The 20,382-nt window shown below is 41.3% G+C and overlaps 1 protein-coding gene across 24 annotated transcripts in view; it reads left to right on the top strand.

Moving 5' to 3' along the window:
* The first annotated feature begins 862 nt into the window (after nt 1-862).
* The window catches only part of TCF12 (transcription factor 12), a 142,777-nt gene continuing 123,257 nt past the window's right edge, over nt 863-20,382 (top strand). For 12 of the 24 annotated variants that reach the window (XM_083413037.1, XM_083413038.1, XM_083413036.1 and 9 more), the window contains exons 1-3: nt 5,127-5,267; nt 6,148-6,244; nt 7,064-7,136. In XM_083413037.1, coding sequence (XP_083269163.1) covers nt 6,164-6,244; nt 7,064-7,136 — 154 coding nt within the window. In that variant the 5' untranslated portion in view covers nt 5,127-5,267; nt 6,148-6,163. Of the gene's footprint in view, nt 4,721-5,126; nt 5,268-6,147; nt 6,284-7,063; nt 7,137-20,382 lie in introns of those variants that run through there. The other 12 variants (XM_083413061.1, XM_083413060.1, XM_083413055.1 and 9 more) reach the window with 5 other exon arrangements.

Genomic DNA, 20,382 nt, shown 5'->3' with positions numbered 1-20,382 from the left:
TACCTAGATGGGATGTACGGTAAATATAATAAAGCATTTTAATCACATCTGGAGATAAGTTGTGGATATTATTTGGAGCCACCATGCCTGTACTGCATTCTAACAAATTTCAAGCTGCAGACTCCCTGCACTCTTCTTGCCCCCACAAAATAATCTCAGTCCCAAAAGTTGATTTTTCAAAATTATTTTACTGAGGTTCATTAAAGATACATGTCAAGAAGTACAATTAACACAAAGAAAAAAACAATAAACTGAATAAAATGCAAACTATTAACTATTCAGGTGGCCAGCCCAGGGTGTAGCTATGCAGCAGTAAGAAAATAAAGGTCAATTGCACTGGATAAATACCTTCAATCAGCAAAGTATGGTGTGTATGATCAATAAAGCATTAATCTCTCTCAATCAACACCCACTGCTCTAATTACCCAAATCTGACCATCAATAACGACTGGCACATTTATATTGCTTTGCTTGTTTTTTGTGTGTGTTTTTTCTTCCTCATGAGATTTCACATAGGAAAAAGCAAGTATCATAAAAGGACTATTCAAAATAATGAAGAAAGCCAACTATTCTGTTGCTGTGGAATGGTGAGAGGAGATGAGTGGCTGACACAATGGATTCTTGTTCCTTCCAGTGTTGCTGAGCCAATATGGCTTCTTAGTATTCTGGGAAGCTGCAGGCTATAAAGCAAGCCAGATGATGACTAGGGCACAAGTGATACAAGTCTTGTTTTGACGTTGCCCAAACACCAGTTAGGGCACATAATTGTGCTTACCATGCTGCAGTACAGGTGGCAAAGATGACACTGCATCCTCAAATAGGCAGCCAGCAGAACACTTTCAGTCAGTCCAGAGGTTGCCAACTCCTAGTATGGGGAAAAACCCGTTTTATCCTTAAGGACCCACTAGCTATACTTTTGGTGGATAAAGCCACTCTACTTTCAAGAGAACTTGACTTCGCAGTTGTTGCAGTTCCAATTGAAGTACAGTATTAAATGCCAAGCCATTCAATCAGGAAACCGTTTAAGAAATCACCAATTTCTTTGTATCAGGTAAAATGCTGTTCCTTCCATCTGTGCTAAAACTATTATTATTTATTATTATTTTTATCCCACCCTTCCTTCCAAAGGAGCCCAGGACAGCAAATGCACAAATGATAAATAAAACTAAAAATATTCCCAATGCTAATTACACAGAAAGAAGTTGCTTACATGGACATTATGGGATGAAAGCGGGGAATGCTTACAGCATCTACCAGTTTTTAATTTTGATGGACAGTTCAACTGCCTTGCTTTCATTTTCATTTATACAGACAAAATTATTTGCAAAGGACATAGCACTGATATTTAAGAGATCTGGTCCATTTGCAGTATATGTTCCATGGCTGACATCTACACTCAGCTAACAATGGCAACTAGTGACAGAAGCAAAGCTGAATATTGGGGCAATGTATAAATGCTTATATATAGGTGTTTATGGGTCATTCCTTATATCTGAAGCTCCCTCAAAAAATTCTAACAAAGCCCGCTTTTCATTTGGAAGTGGAAAAGGCCAAGTTATTTGGAAGAACTTAAATGGGCAAGAATCAGTTACTATACAATGAGAAATAGTGCAGTGTTATTTATTTCACTAAAGGTTAGTTTGTCATTTGTAACCTTTAATGAGTCCATGGATCCTACAGATTAGGGCTGCAAACCCTACACTCAGTTTCCTGGATACAAGCCTCACTGAACTCAATGTGTCTTAACTTTTGAGTAGACATTTATAGTATTGTGCTGCACGACTACAGTTGTGTGCATACTTAGTTGGGAATACATCCCTCAGACGTCAGAATTGCTCAAGATTGGGTTGTGCATAGCTGTTTTTAATTTTTTTGTTAATTATCTGTAGATATTTGCTCATGCTGGTGGCCAAGACGCTGTAGACATTTTGTCATCTCGCTTTTTGACGATGCAGTGACTTATTGATTGGTACCGCTGCCTCATCCATCACTGGCACACACTTGACTCAAAAGGTAGTGACACATTTGATTTCCTTCCACCCCCACGTTGCACAAAGGCTTAGAGCAGACTATTAAAAATAATGTACTGCCTGTATCTGAAGCAAATACTGTTGTCATTGTTACTTAAACCTTTTTATGCACCAATCCTAAAAATGCTGACATGCCTATGTTGGTAAAATTGATGTGTCTGTACCAGAGCAAGGAGATGCAAGATGACATTGATGTGTTTTTTTCCTTTCTTTGTGTCATGACCCACACTACCTCCTGTGGCACATGTAAATCACCTCCTGTAACATGCAAGCTCTTGAGTTTGTGCAAATACTCTTTACATTATTTTCTGTTTATCACATTTTGATCCCATACTTCTTTCAAGTTCAGAGCAATATATGTAGGAGGTTGTCTCATTTTATGTTCACGACAACCTCAGGGTCAGAGCTAAGGGTCTGAATATATCCACAGCCAAACACAATATGCTAGCTGCACTGTACATAAACAACCTTCAGTTATTTTGGTGGACCAAAAATAAAGACTTGAATGACTAAGATGAAATAAAGTAACTAACAGAATTAATACTTCTAAAACCACCTAGTGATCTAACCCCCATTGCTGTCAATGCATGAAATCTGTTGCTATTGCATCCCTGATAGCTGACCATCCCCTCTCTGCAAATAAATCTTTACCTTTCTTCAAGGTAGGCTGTTCACTGTTGAACAACTCTTACAATCACACCATTCTTCCTGTTTTGTTTATCTCCTTTTTCCTGCATTTTAAGTCATTCATTCGGTTCCTACCAACTGGATCAATGGAAAACCTATTTGCTCCATCATTTATGTGAGAGCCCTTGAACTACCGGTATTTGAAGCCTCTTTTCCAGGCTCAACACACCCAACACCTTCAACCTTTCCTCATTGTGACTTAGTCTCCAAGTCCCCCTCACCATCTTTGTTGCTCTGCCATCACATTTGCTTTAATGTTGTATGCTTGTGCATTTTAACGCCCTGCTATGTTAAAAGAAATTTGGAAGGATAAGATGCAAATATCCTAATAAGTATTTTGTTGTACCTTTAAAAAAAAAAACTAAACTAAAGTAACTCATCCTTGGCGATTGCTGTTTGAGTGAAAGCCAGCACAAAGAGTTGCCATCACACACACAGCCCGCCCCCCTCAGGGCTGCTATGCCTTGGAGAGATTTGTGCAGACTATAAGAACCATGGCCAAACAGATGCACATACATGCTGAGTACAGCACACACACCCCCAGTGAGTCTTAGATAACTGTCATTCAAATACATTTTGCCTTGGACAATGGAGATAGAACATAGCCATTGTGGCTAATAGACACTGATAGCCTTATCCTCCATGAATTTGTCTAATCCTCTTTTAAAGCCATCCAATGGGATCACTACCTCTTGTGGGAACTAATTTTATAGTTTAAGTATGCACTGTGTGAAGAAGTATTTGTCTCTGTCCTAAATCTTCCTACCATGTATAATTCTATACACCTCTCATGTCTCCTCTTACTCACCTTTTTTCTAAACTAAAAAGCCCCATATGTTGCAACTTTGTCCTCCTGATAATTTTGGTTGCCCTTTTCTGAACCCTTTCCAGCTCACACAATATCCATTCTGAGGTGAAGTGACTAGAACTGTATATAGTTTTATTTTCAGTTCCTTTCCTAATGATTCTTAATGTGGAGTCTGCCTTTTTTCCAGCTGCTGCACAATGGATCAACATCTACATCGGAGTATCTACTACAACCCCAGTGTTTTATTCCTGGGGAGGCACCACCAGTTCAGATCCTATGAGCGTATATGTGAAACTAGGATTCTTTGCCCCATGTCCAGCCCTTGACATTTGTTTGCATTGAGTTGCTTTTGTCATTTTACTTCCCGTCCAGCCAGTTAGGAGAAATCCTCTTGGAGTTCCTTGCAATCCCTTTTCAAAAGCTTTTTGTAAGTCTAAGGACACATAGTAAGCTATCAACATGCTTATTGACATTCCCAAAGGCATCTAAAGGGTTAGTGAGGAAGCTGTAGTGCCTCAATAATTCTGTATTTAATATTGCTTTCCAGCCTGTAACTGGGGAACTTTTGGCCATCCAGATGTGGCTGAACAAAAACTCCAATCTTTCCTTCCCATGGTTGCTGGGGCTAATGGGAGTTGTAGTTCTGCAACACCCAGAGGGCCAAACGATTCCTTTTTGAAAATTGATGCCACTTTTCAGGCCGCTGGTATGGAGGCTGATCTTAAGGAGAAGTTGCATGTTTTTGTTACAAAGCCAACAGGAGAAGTCGAGGCAACAGCATCTGGTGGAGCCTTCCGGACCTGGCTATTCTGAGGGCGCCACAAGGTTCGGGGTTGCTTTTCCTCGGCTGGCCCTCTGGAAAGAAGCGAAGCCTCCCCTTCCCGCCGAGAATCAAGACTAACTGAGGCAGCCGGTCTGTTCCGGAACGCTTGAGCCGGAGTTAAAACTCCGCGCCCCTCTTCGGTGCCCTTACGCGGGGGCGAGTCCCGTTGCGCTCAGAGCGGCGCTTACTCCCAAGGAAGCCGGCTGGAGACCTGAAGGGAGGAAGTAGCGCCGGGGCCGCCCGCCCACCTGGGCTTCCTGGCTCCTCGGCGCCCGCTTCTTCGCTCGCTGAGGGGAGAAGAGGCGGGCGGGGCCTGGCAAGGAGACAAGGCCGACCGCCGGAGAAGCAGCGCCCGCTTTCTCCCTGCTCCAGGTCTTTACCTCACAGAGACTAAGTGAGGGCCGCTGGCCTCATTAAGGCGGCGGCGGCGGCAGCACTCGTCAGGCAGAGAAGGGTTAATCGCCGCCGCGCTCTCCGCGGCGCTGCTGCTGAGGTTGCTGTTGCCGCCGCCGCCAAGCGCGGAGGGATACAGAGCAGGAACCTTGAACGTGGCGGTGCTGAGGCCCCGAAGCCCAAAAATGTCTGCCTGAGGGGAGGCCCCGCAAGTTCCGTCGAGACGGGGCGGGGGAGCAAGGAAGGCAGACCGGCAGGCGCGGGCGGGGGAAGGAAAGGGAGGCCACGGGCGGCAGTCGACGGAGCGGCCGAGCGCGAAGAGGGCAGGAGGAAGAAAGAGAAGGAAGGACGCGCTGAGGGAGAGGAGAGCGCGCGGCATTCTCGCCCCTCCGCTCCGTCTTCCTCCGCTGCTGCTGCTGCTGCTTCTCTCCTGACTGACTCCGGGGCGGTGGCGACGCTGCCGCTGCCGCCGCCGCCTTAGAAGGAGAAGAGCCACTTGGACCCGGGCAGCGGGGCCGGGAACCGGGTAAAGGCAGGCAGGCGTCACGGAGGGAGCGGGAGAAGCGGGCAGGGGTGGGGACCGAGGGGAAGGGAAGCCGGTGGCGGCCGGAGGGGGCTCCCTCCCCGCTCGGAGGGAGGAGAAGCGGGGACGCGCACGGCCCGGGGCGCGCGCCTGGTGCTGAGAGGCTCCGGCGCCCTTTTTGGGGAGGCGGCCGGGGCCGCGGGATGGGCGGGCAGGAGACCCCCTCTGGGCGCGGGGGCGGCAGGGCTGCTCCTCTGGCTCTTCCGCGCAGGCCGGCGGGGCTGTTCCAGGAAGCGCGGCCCCTCCGCGCCCCCCACTAGTGGCCCCTGTTCCTGCACACACGCCGCCTTCTCCACTTCTCTTTCCCGCGAGAAACCCCTTAAACTTCGGGCTCCTGGCGGCGCTTCGCTGGCGCGGGAGAGGTGGGCGAGAGACTTATTGTTCGCAGCCTAGTCGAGGGGAGGGAGTCGAGCGCCTGCCCGCCTTTCCATCGGCCCACCCGCTTACTTCCCCGCTCGGCCTGCTTGGAGGACTTTGCCTCCGCTTCGCTCTTCCCCTTCTGGGCTGCTCCTGTTAGGCATCCCCTCTTGCCCGCTTCCCGAGCCCGGGCTTCCAGCTCAGCGGCGCGCCTTTCTTCCCCAAGGCGAGGATTAAATTCTGTGGATGCGAACATCTCTCTGGGATGGAGGAGGGAGGGAGGGAGGAAAGAAACTTCCACGGAGTTGGCTCTGCTGCTGCTGCTGCTGCTTTTGGGTGCCTTTGAGATGCGGGGGGAAGGAGAGTGAACGATCTTTGGCTTTGCGAGGGGCTGCTCAAGGCTGAGGATGCCGTCCTCCTTGTTTTGGTTAACGCGCCTCTTCCTTTCCCTTTTGTTGCCGCTTAGGACTTTCCGTAAGTGGATGAAGATGAATCCTCAGCAGCAGCGGATGGCCGCTATAGGGACAGACAAGGAATTGAGCGACCTGCTGGACTTCAGCGCGGTAGGATATTCTTCGAAGTCTTCTTATGGCTTCTCCACGGTAAAGCGGACCGAGAAGTGGGGCAGCTGCGTGCAGGGCTTGGTTGCTTCTGGCTCAGCCAAAGGGGAAAATTGGATGTAATAAGTAGACTCCCTGGGTCAGTCATCTGAACTGGTTAAAATCCAGCTGACCCATAGATAGCCATTGGATAGCTTTTCTCGTTTGTTTTCCACAGATAGCTCAAAGGGTGTTTGTTTTTCCCCCTGTAAAAATGCAGTGTAGGTAATGGGGAGGGGGACCCCAAGCAGCTTAATCCTAATCCTATTTGCTCAGAAGAGTGGGACCTGCCTTCCCATTAGGGTTGTAGTCTCAGTTCAGTTCTTTGCATGTTTGCTCAGAAGTAAATCTCATTGAGTTGAATTGGACTTACTCCCAGGTAAGTCTGTGTAGGATTGCAGCCCTAGTATCTTTATTCCTGTTTTCCACTGTAATATTAGATTGGAAGCAAGTCATGATGTCCCACAATGTCTTACATTATTATTTTTTAAATCAAGTGTATTTTGTGATAGTAAAATACAGAATACTTACTTGGCTTTGTTAGGTTATCCTGCACTTGTAGTATTTTGACCAATAGACCTGTTTATATTGAGTAATAAACTGGTCGTGTTACTGACCTTAAAAATTGTACCACTAATTCTCTGTGTTATGAAACATTTTTAAGCACAGTTAATGCTATTAATTTTTCTATGAATGTATTCCCAGCTTTTTTACATTCCAAATATACATAACTGAATTAGTTTTCATTCCATGCTGACTGAAATGCATCCACTTGTTTTGCAGATGTTTTCTCCACCTCTTAATAGTGGGAAAACTAGACCAACAACACTAGGAAGCAGCCAGTTCAGTGGATCAGGTAAGAGGCATCTGAAAAACATAAAAGTTCAAGAGCAATGCTGTTGTATTATGTTATATATAAAATCTTAATTTGTATATGACAAACTTTTGTGGATGAAATATATAGTTTTCAAGGAGGTAAAACAAATGCAGTATGAACACTTTAAAAATGAGTTAGTTTTCTGCTGGAATCTCTAGTTTGTTGATGCTGTGGAATGAGTTTAAAGGTTAATTCAATTGAGAATATTGGGTTTGCAGGAAGACAGGTATTCGTGAAAATGTGGATATTCAGTTTTTTGTCAGTAATTTGGGATTATATTATTTCTTTTGAATTTTAAAAAACTTTTAGTGACTTAAGTAACACCAACATAAATTCAGAATATTGAAGTTGAAAGCCTTTTGTGTAATTTATACAAAATTAAGGCATAAAGCAAGACTAGAATAAAGTACAGCTAAATAGGGAAAACTGTGTTTCGTTTCTAGAGTTCACCTGGTCAAATTAAGTAGGAAAAGAGAGGCAAATGTATATTGACCAGATTGAACAGATGTGTATTTATGTGTGCATAAACCATTTAAATTAGGAGATGAAGTATTTGCTGAGGAAATAAAATTTGAAATTGAGTTGTATTGAAGATAATGCTTTTCTTTAAAAATGCTGTAAATTGCAATGGCAGCAGTGCAGAGCTGTTATTCTGTGTTCCAGTGCTCCTACAACCTTGTGCCTAAAACATGTTTTCTAGCATTCTTCTCTCCTGCATATGTTATGTATACTTTCATATCCTACTTTCAATTCACAGTAGGCATAATTGAGCTGCAGATTTAAAATAGATGACTATTTTAGTTTGACCAGTATAGAATGATATGAGATTGCATTATTGGAAAGCATTTTCGGAGAATTGTGTTGATCTGTTGTACTTGTTGTCTTTTATAGATAAGGAAAATAAAACATATTATCAAATGCTACATTATTAGTTTTGGAAGCACTGTTGCATTTTTATTTGTGTTGACTTCTAATTGTCAGGGGTAATCTAGTAAGTATTTCCATAATCTAACTGGGAATCCGAGTCTTGTCCTTTATCACAAATCTATCTAAACTTGAATTACCCCAGGAGATTAACTTCTGAATGGCTAAAAAGCAAGCAGGTCTGTCTACTACTTTTGAGTCTTTTAATATTGTTGCAGCAAAGTCTGAATTAAACTCTCAACAAGTATTGTTGAATGAAAATTAATATTTAGATTGCTCTTGGATCATTTTAAAAAGGTTTTGGTATATTTCATAGTAGACCCAGTGTAGACATAATGCTTCCTGGTGTCTAATCATAGTGAAGTGATTTGGAGTGCCTTGTGTGCTTGCAGTTTTCTTTGTCATGAGGGCATTTCTTCCCCTACTTCATTTAAGAAATAACTATTAATAGCATTGTATCTACATCAGTGATATTGTTAATCATAGTTAAACCAAACATAACTTTCAAACTTGTAACAATGGTTATTGGACTGCTGTTGGAGAATACAGATAAAGAAACATAACTGTGTTTTAATTTTCCTGTACAGCTTGATGTGGAGTTGCAAGTATGTGCCATTTTTCTTTGGGAAATGAATATGGCTGCAAACAGAAAGCTTCCCAAGGCTTTCTAATTTCCTAGAAAATAGCAGCTGCAATTGTAGCATAGTATACACAGTTTTCTGAAGCAGAGTTATGGAAGCAGAGAATGACAATCTGTTTTTCAGCATAAATATGTGAGAGGCTTATTGTATTGAAATATATGCCATATTTATGATATAACCTTAAACATATATTGTGAGAGGTTTGTCTATAATTTCAAAATGTGTAGATTTCATGTTCACAAGTAACCCTCACGTCTGCATCCTTCCTGTAAAATATTAATGTAAATCTTCTGGATCTCAGTAGTGGTTTTGTGCTTTGTGCTCAATTTGTTAAAACCTGTTACATGAACCTGAACGGAATTGTCTCTTTCAAAAACCTATAATCTAAAACTGAGACTTGACAAAATCTTCCAGTAGTTGAATTTTATGTGCATGTGAGAGACATTAATTTTTTAACTTGTTGCAAATAATTTGCAGTCACATGAAGTAAGTTAGGAATCCTGTGCACATTTATATCAGAATAAGTCACACTGAATACTCAGTGACTACTTAAAGTCAACATGGAAGATTGTGGCTGTAAAATTTACTAGAGACATTAAGGTTCAGTTATCATCTACAGAAGACTTTCATCATTTGTGTCTTGCTGATGGTGAAACAAGTGCTGCTACTAAGAAGAGCTCTGATAGATCAGGCCAAAAGCATATCATGTCCAGCATCCTGTTCTCACAGTGGCCAACCAGATGCTTATGGGAAGCCTGCAAGCAAGACCCAAGTGAGATTCAGAGGTCTATTGCCTCGGACAGTGGAGGCAGAACATAACCACCATAGCTAGTAGACATTGACATTCATATTAATGAATTTGTTCAATCCACTTTCAAAGCCACCCAAATTGGAGGGCATGGCTACCTCTTGTGGGAGCAATTTCATAGTATAACTCTATGCTGTGTGAAGAAATACTTTTTTGTCTCCCCTGAATCCTCCAACGTTCAACTTCATTGGATGGTTCTAGCTTCTAGTATTATGAGAGAGGGAGAAAAACTTCCAATCTGCTTTCACGACATCATACATAAACTCTATCATGCCCCCTTAATCCTCCCCCCACCACAAAACTAAAAAGCCCCAGGTGTTGTAACTTTTCGTCATGGAGTTGTTCCAGCCCCTTTATTATTTTGGTTGCAATTTCTGGAAAAAAAATCCAGCTCTAAAATAACCTTTTTTTGAGGTGAGGCAACTATAACACAGATCACATAATACTAATTCTGTTATGACTATGCTGGCTGGCTGTACATTTCCAAGCTCAATTCAAAGTGCTGGTTTTAACCCATAAAACTCATTATGGCTCAGGATCCAAATATATTCTGGAATGCCTCGCTTCTCTTCTGTTGTTTCTATAAAATGCCATTCTGTCTTTCCATGTGTCTTCACCAGTCTGGTTGATTTGTACTAAGGTCTAAAGGTCTACTGTCTGCTTGTGTGAAGCTTGCCATTTGCTTCACAGACAGTAGCTTGTATTTGACGACTGGGCTTCTTAGCTTGAATACTCAGGCACTCTTACCTGGTTAATGGGATCAATTCCAGTTTGTTTTGGAAGTACTTAGTCCCTACCTTGCTTTCAGTCTGTGTGCAGCAGGAGTGAAGATACTTTTTCAATCCCCAGGGGCTGCTGTTCTATTGCGGCAGCTTTCAGTGGCCACTTGTCCCTCTTAAGGGGTCAGAGGCAATAGTGGGTGGAGAAGTGGGTACAACTCTTAAGTAGGCTGCATTGCAGCCATGCAAATGTCAAAAGCCTCTAAACACCTGTAGGCATTACCACAGGTCAAAGGCACATTCCAGCCAGGACAAAGAATTTGAAGAGGATGCAGGGCTGATGAGGGGTATGGCCTTGGGGCCAGAGGACTCTGCGTATGAGAATTTCCTCCCTGGCATAGACACTGCCTCAATCTATAGATGATTCATCCCCAGTTGTACTTCGGGGCTTGTTACTGTTACCATGATGTGATAATGATACACTTACTGGGATTTCATGAATATTATCAGCACATTCCCTTTGCAGGGAATCAGCAGTTGGATGTTGGCTTCCTGGGGCCTCCTGCATGGGTTTTTGTAGGTGTGGGTTTTCTTCAAGGGGAAGGGTTTCTTACAGAGATGTGGAACAAAATGCCATCAGTATGCTCATGGCACGCAGTTGCGTCTCAGATGGCAAGTTTCTTACTTTATGGCAGATGCCACATGAATGGTTCCTATAAAAATATTGTTGCTTGTGTTTTGCTTCCTGATGTTTAATCACTGATAAATTGTTTTATGTCTTGTTAGCCCTCTTGAGCTTCTCTGAAGAAATGCAGGCTATAAGGATATATATTACATATGTATTTGTGTGCGCACACACAAACTGAATCCGCATAAGGGTGGCTGATGTGGTCTAAACTAAAGTAGTGAAATTACATCAATGATGGCATTAGCCTCTCCTACTTGTTTGTTTGTTAGATGTAAGGTATGTCTGGAGTCACCCTCATTTTGGAACAGCAGGCATTGGCAGTGTATAGAAACACACTTTAATGAATGAAATCTGGGAAGAAGGCTGAAACGTTCTTTCTTGGGGGTGGGGCTAGTGACAGCTGTTCATGACATCATACCATTGAGGCTTGACTGTTGCAGTTGGCTTGATGGAGTGGCACTTTATACACTGTTTGGGAGCTGTATTTGATACAGACCAGGGTATCATTGCTTTCTGCAGTATCAGTTGATGTCAGTAATGCGGATTTTTTTTTTGGGGGGGTTGTTCTGCTCAGAATGAATGCATATCTGATTTAATGTGTTTTATTTACCCCACTCCCCCCCCCAAATATCTACTTTTTCAATTTGATTCTAAATATCTGGAAACATTTTCTAGTAGCCAAAAGTAATTGAGATACTTGTTTAGAAAATAGATAGATAGATAGTGCACTTAGTGGTTTAAGTATTGTATTCAAAGCTCTACTTAGAAATTGTTTCTGTTGGGGTGTTTAGAAATATTTCAAAATGGCAATGCAGTAGTATTAGAGTTTAAGAAAAATGTTAAGAACGCTTAAGTTGCTGACTTAAATGATACCTGAACAGCTAAAGACATAGATATAATATTTCTGGGAATGTTGGAATCACTGAGAAAAATATTTTTTCTGGGGGCTGAAAGCCAGAAATGTATACATTACTTTGTTAGCTAACATTCACTAACAATATATATAACTTACCTAGAATATTCAGTTATACTAGCATATTTATGACATTTGCAGAGCAATCCTTTGCATGTTTACTCAAAAGGAAGACCTGCTCTGTTTAGTGGTGAGTGTACATAGGATTGTAGCCTCAAAAATATAGTGTCTTGGGCTGCAATCCTGTACCCACATAGCTGGCAGTAAACTCCATTGAATTCAGTGGGGTTTACTTCTGAGTAGACATGTATAGGCTTCTTGTTAGTTTTGTAGCAGGATGTTTATGTAGTAAAGGGATGTGGGTGGCGTTGTGGTCTAAACTACTGAGCCTCTTGGGCTTGCAGATCAGAAAGTCAGCAGTTCGAATCCATGCAGTGGTGAGCTCCTGTTGCTCTGTCCTATCTTCTGCCAACCTAGCAGTTCAAAAGCACATGGCTGCAAGTAAATAAAAAGGTACCACTGCAGTGGGGAGGTAAACAGCATTTTTATGTGCTCCGGCACTCGTCACGGTGTCCTGTTGCACCAGAAGCAGTTTAATCATGCCGGCCACATGACCTGGAAAGCTGTTTGTGGACAAACACCGGCTCCCTCAGCCGGAAAGCAAGATGAGCGCTGCACCCCATAGTTGTCTTTGATTGGACTTAACCATTCAAGGGTCCTTTGCCTTTATCTGTACCTATGTAATAGTAGTTTGAGAGGAGAGGTGAAAAGGTTGACCACAAGGGAAGAGCCAGGTCAGTAGAGCAGCTTTTAGAATATTCAAACTTAAATCAAAAGAAAGCAAAGATCAATTTGCAAACAGCAAAGGGATGGTAGTATAAAGATGGCAGCACTTCTAGGTATAGAGATGCATATTGGACTTGAATGTTGCATGTGTCTGTAGTAAACACAAACTGTCATGCTCTAAGGTTGTAGAGTAAAAAAGTACTCATACCATTCAGTTTGAGTAAGGAAAACATTGCTTTAAAAAGTATCTCATTTATTTTTTTAAAATGCCAAATATATATTCCCCCACCAAAATGTCATCTTTTTCAACTAGAAAACCGGGTGGGTGGGAAGGCCTAGGAAAAAAGTCCTGTTTCTCCCCACCCCAATTTCAGGGTTTACCACATTGTATGCAATCTAATATACTTAGGCAGCCATGTCTGGGCTGAGATTATTTCCTAGGTGACTTGCTGTGCCCCAGAGATTCTGCAGCAAAGTGGCAGTTGGATCATCTGGGAACTGGGAGAGAAGCATGTAACATTTTTGTTCCCTCAGCACCTCGTGCATCAGCCACTAGGGCTGAGGCAGATAGAAACATGGGCAGCAACCACCCAGTGGGAAGTGGTGGTCTGTGTGGAACTGACTTCCAGCTGCTTCAGCCATCAGTTCTAGGCCAGGAGATTGCAGAATGGCATTTGTTGTAACATACAGAACAAGGGGATTTAATAAAAACACACCTTTGTCTGCTGTAGTTTCTATTGTGTCAATGTTTATTTCATTATGTTTTAAATACATGGTAAGCCATCTCAAGAACTTCAGTTAGTAAGTGGGGTATACTTAATAATATAAATATAGATATATACATGCTTCCTATGAATAGTCACCTGAAACAGCTAGGCACAACTTTACTGTTCATTTTTTCTTTTATCCATCCCTGCTACCTTCTGTGACTTTATTCATATTGTGAGTGAATTTTTAGCTCTCCATGTTTAAATGTCAATAAGTGGTTTTTATCTCAAGCTCCTCTGAAGAAAGGCAGGATATAAGTGTTTTAAATAAATATGAGTGATGTGTTTGTTTGTTGTGTTAAAATGTTATGAGACATTGCATTCTAAAAGTAGGTGGAATTTCTAGCCTACAATAATTAGTTGCTGGGAGCAAATTATATTGGTGCATCATTCTTCAATTCCTAGTTACTGCCTGTGAGTAGTATCTGACAAGCAAAACATGGACTTGGCTTTTACAAGCTGAAGAAAGCACAATATTCTCTGTGTGCTACTGTAATCTTCAGATTGACAGCAGGCTCACATAAATTTTCTGTTCCCTGGAAGATTGCCAAGGGTGGGCTGGCTTCTGAAGCCATCAACAAACTTCTATTATGATGGGACTTGCAAATTTTTTTAACATGTTTTTACTCTGGGTTTAAAATGTGATAGTTGGTTTGCATTGTATCTACATAATACTTGTTTCATCTTTGAATATTGTACTTATGGCTTTTTTAGTTTAATATATTTATAAATGTTAAAGTTTAAAAATTTGCAATGGGGATTGCCTTGTAACCATAAATAATCTGTTCTATATTCATTGGAGGAAGAAAATGGGTATAATAATTATAGTAGGACAAATTCTTTGTTTATTTTGGCTTTTGAAACTTGGGTTTTGAGTTGCATCTGACACTTTAAGGAAGTACTTGAACCTGAGATTGTGTCTAATGTCATGAGGTCTCTGGGAGACCTTTAGGTGGGTCTTTATTATTTTTCTGGAGAATTCAGGAGTTGTCTTTTTAGAAAGCATTTAAAGCAGGGGTAGCTAAACTGCAGCTCTCCAGATATTGTTGGACTCCTAATTGCCATCCGTCCCAGCCATTATGGCCAATTGTCAGCGATGCTGAGAGCTGTGGTCCAGCTGTAGTCCAGCTACATCTGGAGTGCCATTGATTAGACATACCTGTTTTAGAGAGACCTTGGGTTGTGCTGAATATTTCCATGGGAAAATTTAAAGAGAGTTGTAGATAAGCCAACTTGTTACCATGTCAAAAGATAAAAAAAGAGTCTGTCTGCCTCTAACCCTTGTCTTTTCTTGGTGATGAATGCTGCTTATGACTCAGCCATTACAGTGGTACCTCAGGTCTGCGCATGCGCGAGCGGCGAAACCCGGAAGTAATGCGTTCCGTTACTTCCGGGTTGCCGCAGAGCGCAACCTGAAAGCGCTCAACCTGAAGCAACTTCAACCCGAGGTATGACTGTATTAGTAATTGCTTCACTCTCTAGTCTGGTGTAAGCATGCATCAGTTTCTAACTTTGAACACATTCTTTTGAAAGTTTAGTTTATCTTAGCATTTTGTGAGTGACACAGTGATTTTTGGCTAACCGTAATGGTCAATTTCTTTTCTTGCAGCAAGGATGAGATAATTGATGATTTTATGACTTGAATGAATGTTTTGTATCTCTACATTTAGAAAACAAAGCTGTGGTTACAAACACAACATTCAAAAGCATAAAGGACATACTTTTGGTGAAGATGTTAACTGAATACTAAGGAAAAGAAACAAAACAAGCTTTTGTTACATTTTATAATGTAGCGCTATGTATGAGCTAACCATGCTTCTAAATGTATCCAATTTGTAGAACTTGTTAGGTTTTTACATGTTGTGGGGATGGTATGGGAGCTGTGCTGAAGAAAGAAAAGTCTTAACATTTTCTAAATAAAACAGAAAAATTTCATTATCTGCTAGGTCCAAGGGTCCCTTTTGATCATACTATCAAGCTTATCTGGATTTGTAAGCGCATTGGTTTTTTAAAGGATTTGAGTAATTTTAATATCTTTGCTGGTTTTTTGTGTAATAACCAGCCTTATATAACCAATGTGCTTGAAGTTTGATTAATACACGAATGGGTTAATGCCACAGAGTAAGCTGTCTTGCCAGGCTTAGCTAGGTCACTCCCCCTCACTTTGAGAGGAAAGTAATCAAGTCCTTTGTTCTCCTTCAGTCTACTTGAAAAACTCAAGGTGATGTGGTATAAACTGATTGCTCCAAGTTCAGACCGCATGGCTTTTACAAGCTATTATTGAGTTCTATACCAATAATTCAGAAACTTTCACCACTGTAACTAAGCCAAGTTTTACCGCCTCTCTTTTCTTACTGATGTATGGAAAAGCACATGAACCTGACCTGCAAAGAGTTTGTAAGTAAATCATTTTTAACTTACATGTGGTCTTTTTCTATGCTAGAGGAAGAGGGTAATTTTGGAAGGAACTCACAAGGGCATTTTGAAAGGTCTAATGGCCTATATTTCCATGATTTCTTTTGCTGCATATTTTCATAGAATTGTAGAGTTGGAAGGGACCCAAGGGTCATCTAGTCCAACCCCCTGTGATGCAGGACTCTTAGCTAAAGCATCCATGGCAGATGGCCATCCAAACTCTGTTTCAAAACGTTCAAGGAAGGAGAGACCAACACCTCTTGTAGGAGTCTGTTCCACTGCTGAACAGCTGTTACTGTCAGAAAGTTTTTCCTTTCTTGTAATTTGAAACCATTGGATAGAGTCATCTCCTCCAGAGCAGGAGAAAACAAGCATGCTCCCTCTTTCATGTGACAGTCCTTAAGATATTTGAAGATGTCTATCATTTCTCCTCTCAGTCTCCTCTTGAGCCTGGAAAAGTGGAGACTTGAGAGGAGAAATGATAGTATGTTTAGCCTGGAAATACCCAGCTCCTTCAAGCGCTCCTCATAAGGCTTAGTTTCCAGAGCCCTTGATCATCTTGGTTGCCCTTCTCTGCATATGTTCCATCTTGTCAATATCCAATCTGTTCAGGTCATTTTGAATTCTGACAGTCTTCTGCAGCATAGCTACCCCTCCCAGTTTGCTGTCATCTGCAAATTGGATGAACATCCCCTCAATTCCTTCACCCAAGTCATTTATAAAGATGTTGAACAACAATGGGCCCAGGACAGAACCCTGTAGCACCCCACTTGTCACTATTTCCCAGGATTATGAGGAACCATTAATGAGTACTTATTGGGTTTGGTCAGTCAACCAGCTACAGATCCACCTAACAGTCACCTTACTCAACCCACATTTTACCAGTTTCCTCATGAGAATATCATGGGGGAATTTGTCAAAAGCCTTACTGAAATCAAGATACGCTATGTCCACAGCATTTCCCTGATCCACCAAGTTTGTAAGTCCATTAAAAGAGATCAGATTGGTTTGACATGACTTATTTTTGAAAAACCCATGCTGGGTCTTGGTAATCACAGCTTCCTTTCCTAAATGCTCACAGACTGACAGTTGGATTATCTGTTCTAGGACCTTCCATGGTATTGATGTCAATCTAACAGGTCGGTAGTTACCTGGGTCTTCCTTTTTCTGTTTTTTGAAGATTTGATTTTAAATCTCTGCTCAGGTTCTCTCGACAAAGAGTACTTGTCCCAAACCTGGGTATTGGCATCCAAGGAATTCTCCTTTTATATACCTTTTTATTTTCCTTGCCAACCAACAGTTTTTGCATTTAACTTGGATTTAATTTTATCACTATTGTTGTTTTTATTCTTTTAAATCTATTTTTGCAGTATTGTAAAACATCTAGAATGTCTAATGAGACAAGTGGGTGATGTATAAACATAAAGTGCTGCTCTGCTTTAAGGAAGGGGCCTGGGGAAATTAAAAGTTAGTTTCAAATGTGCTTGTTGCAGGATACCACTATTGCAATGGCATTATGTGTGTTGCTTCACAAGAATGTTGGCTCATTTTGTCAGGAAAGGAAGGCTAGAACAAATCACACTTGAAAGTTCCCACCAACGCTCCCAGCCCCCCGGGCCATCTTTTAAATTGATGTGGGAATGACTCTCACTACACTAGTACAAGACCTCCAGAAATCTTCCTTGTATAGAGCCATATGTCATATGCAAATGCAGTAAAAAATTGTTGATTAATGACCTCACCTTGAAAGTTATTTTGCAGCTCCTACTAATGGAGCTGTGATGATAAATTGAAATTGACAGCTGCCAATTTCAAGTGATAAAATTGACTGCTAAAATTTAAGATTCTTTCTTTGGAGCCTCTGAGATCAGAGATGTTTGAATATGACACTCTTTCTGGCGGCATATGCAGTGACAAGAAAAGGCTCCAAATTTAAAAAGTGCTGAATTTTGCCTGCAAAGTAAGAATCTTAGGATTGTGCTCCTAGTTTTCCTTCCTTTGCAGCCATTCACTGAACATGAATGTGATACCATACCTGGGAAATGTGGCGGAAATTCACCCCAAGCAACCTGGAAGCCCAACCTCCAATGCCTGATGGGCCTAAATAGGATTGTGGCAGTTGTGGTTGGTGGGGTGGTACAGGTAGGGTGGCATTGCTCTTTTCCCTTCTAAACACTGAGTGTCTTCAGTTCCTCAGAGGGAGAGCTGTGGGGAGTTCAGTGTGTTGTGACATGCTGCCAATCCAACACGTCTGTCACCATTCCTGCAGTGTAGTGAGCTTCCTGTGACTCCCTTTCAGTAACGGGCAGCAATGCTTAGTGTTCGGAAACAACAGTGCCCTACCTGTGTGCCATACTCAGTAGTACCAACCAGTGGCATGGAAGTTCCTCACCAGTGCTGTAGATGTCCCTCTTAAATTATATCTTATAAACATCTCAAAAGTGTGTCTTTACGAGTTCAGGTTTATCATATCCAGTGATATCCCTAAGTTCCAGCAGATCCTGCAATAGAAGCTGGATTTTACCTTTTAGAGCCCTAAAAGGTCTTGATTTAACACTGTTGCCAACCCAAGTCATCCTGTCAGTTGAGATGCTAGAAGGCCCTCAACGGATGTGATCTTGGACAGGGGCTGTTTGGGCTATAAACTGGAACTGTCTCTTCCAGCTCCTACTTTATGGGAGTCTCTCCCAGTGAAGCTTGCTGATATCTGTTCAACACTGTGAACCTTTATACAATCTTTATAAAACTGGTCAAAACTGGCTTATTTACCTTATGTTTTGTTTGTATTTAATTGTTACTATTCTTGTTCTACAATAAAAGGGTTGGAGTTTGAGAATAATATACAGGCGGCAACCATTTTGCATAGGTGTTTTATTCTAGGGCATAGAATATTTTTTCCAGGCACCTTTTCCAGCCAGCTAATATTACCATAACGCAGAAGATTCATGTTAATACAACAATTGAGGAGTCTTTCTTCAAGTTACAATTAACCTTATTATATTAAACTGAAAACATGAAATTTAGACATTAATACTTATAAACCTTGTTACAGTTAAATGTAATCAAATGAATTTATATGCTTGATCAATATTATATGCATATATTCTTTTATAAAGTCATGGTGTTTAAAACCTTTGCAGCCAAGTAGGCACAACAAACTGCTTGTCAGGTGGGAAAAATATTCCCAAATCAATTTCCTCTGGAAAACAGCCTTGTCCATTGTTATCTTCTGAAGTTAATGGATTAAATTCACTTTGACAGTTGGAGACATGTACCAGTGTCTTGCCTGTGGCCATGATCTAATAATCATGGATATGGTAACAAGTTGTCTAAAGATTCTGTGATCAAGGTGTTGTTGGGTTTGTTTTTGACAAATGTATTCTGCTTTCAAAAACGGGATTTGGCTAATAAGAATGTATTGCTCGTTTTTTATTCTACATAAAAGAGGAGTGGTGGTAGAACTAGTCTTAAAAAATCAAGGGATTGACTCAGTGGATTGGATCCAGATTCCAGATTAAGTCAGATGTAATTGAATCCCATTGAAATCTTCTAACTTAGCCTAATGAGTTCTCCTTAGCTTGTTATTGGGGTATGAAGTTTAGAGGCAGAAGAAGTCTCATTGTGAGCCAAGACTGACCAGAAAGTAGGTGGAGAAAATGAAAGACATTGCACACAGTTGACCTTTTAATAGAGAGAGGGAGAGATTGATGATTTGGAAGATGCCTCCATGGTAACTTAAAAGTGGTAGAATCGCATTGGAAGTGAAGTTGGACAACTATCCAACTGCTTCTTGGGATTAACCACACCCGCTTCTTAGTGTGCACCTCTCATTTAATTTTAATTTATAATACTTTCTTTAACAATATGAAAGAACTCAAACATTTTAAGAGAAGAGCAATTTATTGGTAACTTTCAAATCTGTTAATTGACCAGCTATTTTCTATAGGTATATTTTCTATAGATTGTATAGTCAGCTTCATTTTACACAAATTCTGAAGCCATATTGCTGTTATGGAAATGGGTGGGATTTTTTTTGCCTTTTATAAAGTAAATGTTACGGTAGGGTTTCCGTTCTGCAAATGCTTCTGTGAATTCATAAAAGCCATGGTATCTCAAAACCAAGCAAGTATGTGAGGATTGTTCATAGGTGAGGATATCGAAAGCCAGCTTTCATAATGACTTTTACTTGGTTGCAGTGCTGTTCTTTTGATTAGTGAAAAAATGAGTTATTGTCACTGATCTACTGTCTGTGATCCTGTGTAGAGAAACACATGTGTCTGCTTTTAAAAAAAGCTGCCTCCCAGATCTCAACTGGTCCCCCCGATGGTGAGATTCTTAAATGCTATAACTCGTATGTGAAGAGTTAAGTGAAAATTATTATATTTTGTTCTGTTTGGCTCAATAGTTGCATGGTTTCTTACATATGTTCCATAACTTGTACAGTTCCATAACTTGTACAGTTAACTCCTGCCCTCACTACCTGTCTCAGCTCTACTGTCTCAAGCAGAATTGTCATTGATAAACCAATAAATTAGATGACTAGTTTCAGCCAGATAAACAGCGT

This window comes from Podarcis tiliguerta (genome assembly GCF_965153285.1).
Source record: "Podarcis tiliguerta genome assembly, chromosome: 14".
Taxonomy (NCBI): domain Eukaryota; kingdom Metazoa; phylum Chordata; class Lepidosauria; order Squamata; family Lacertidae; genus Podarcis; species Podarcis tiliguerta.
This window is presented reverse-complemented; position numbering and strand designations above follow the sequence as displayed.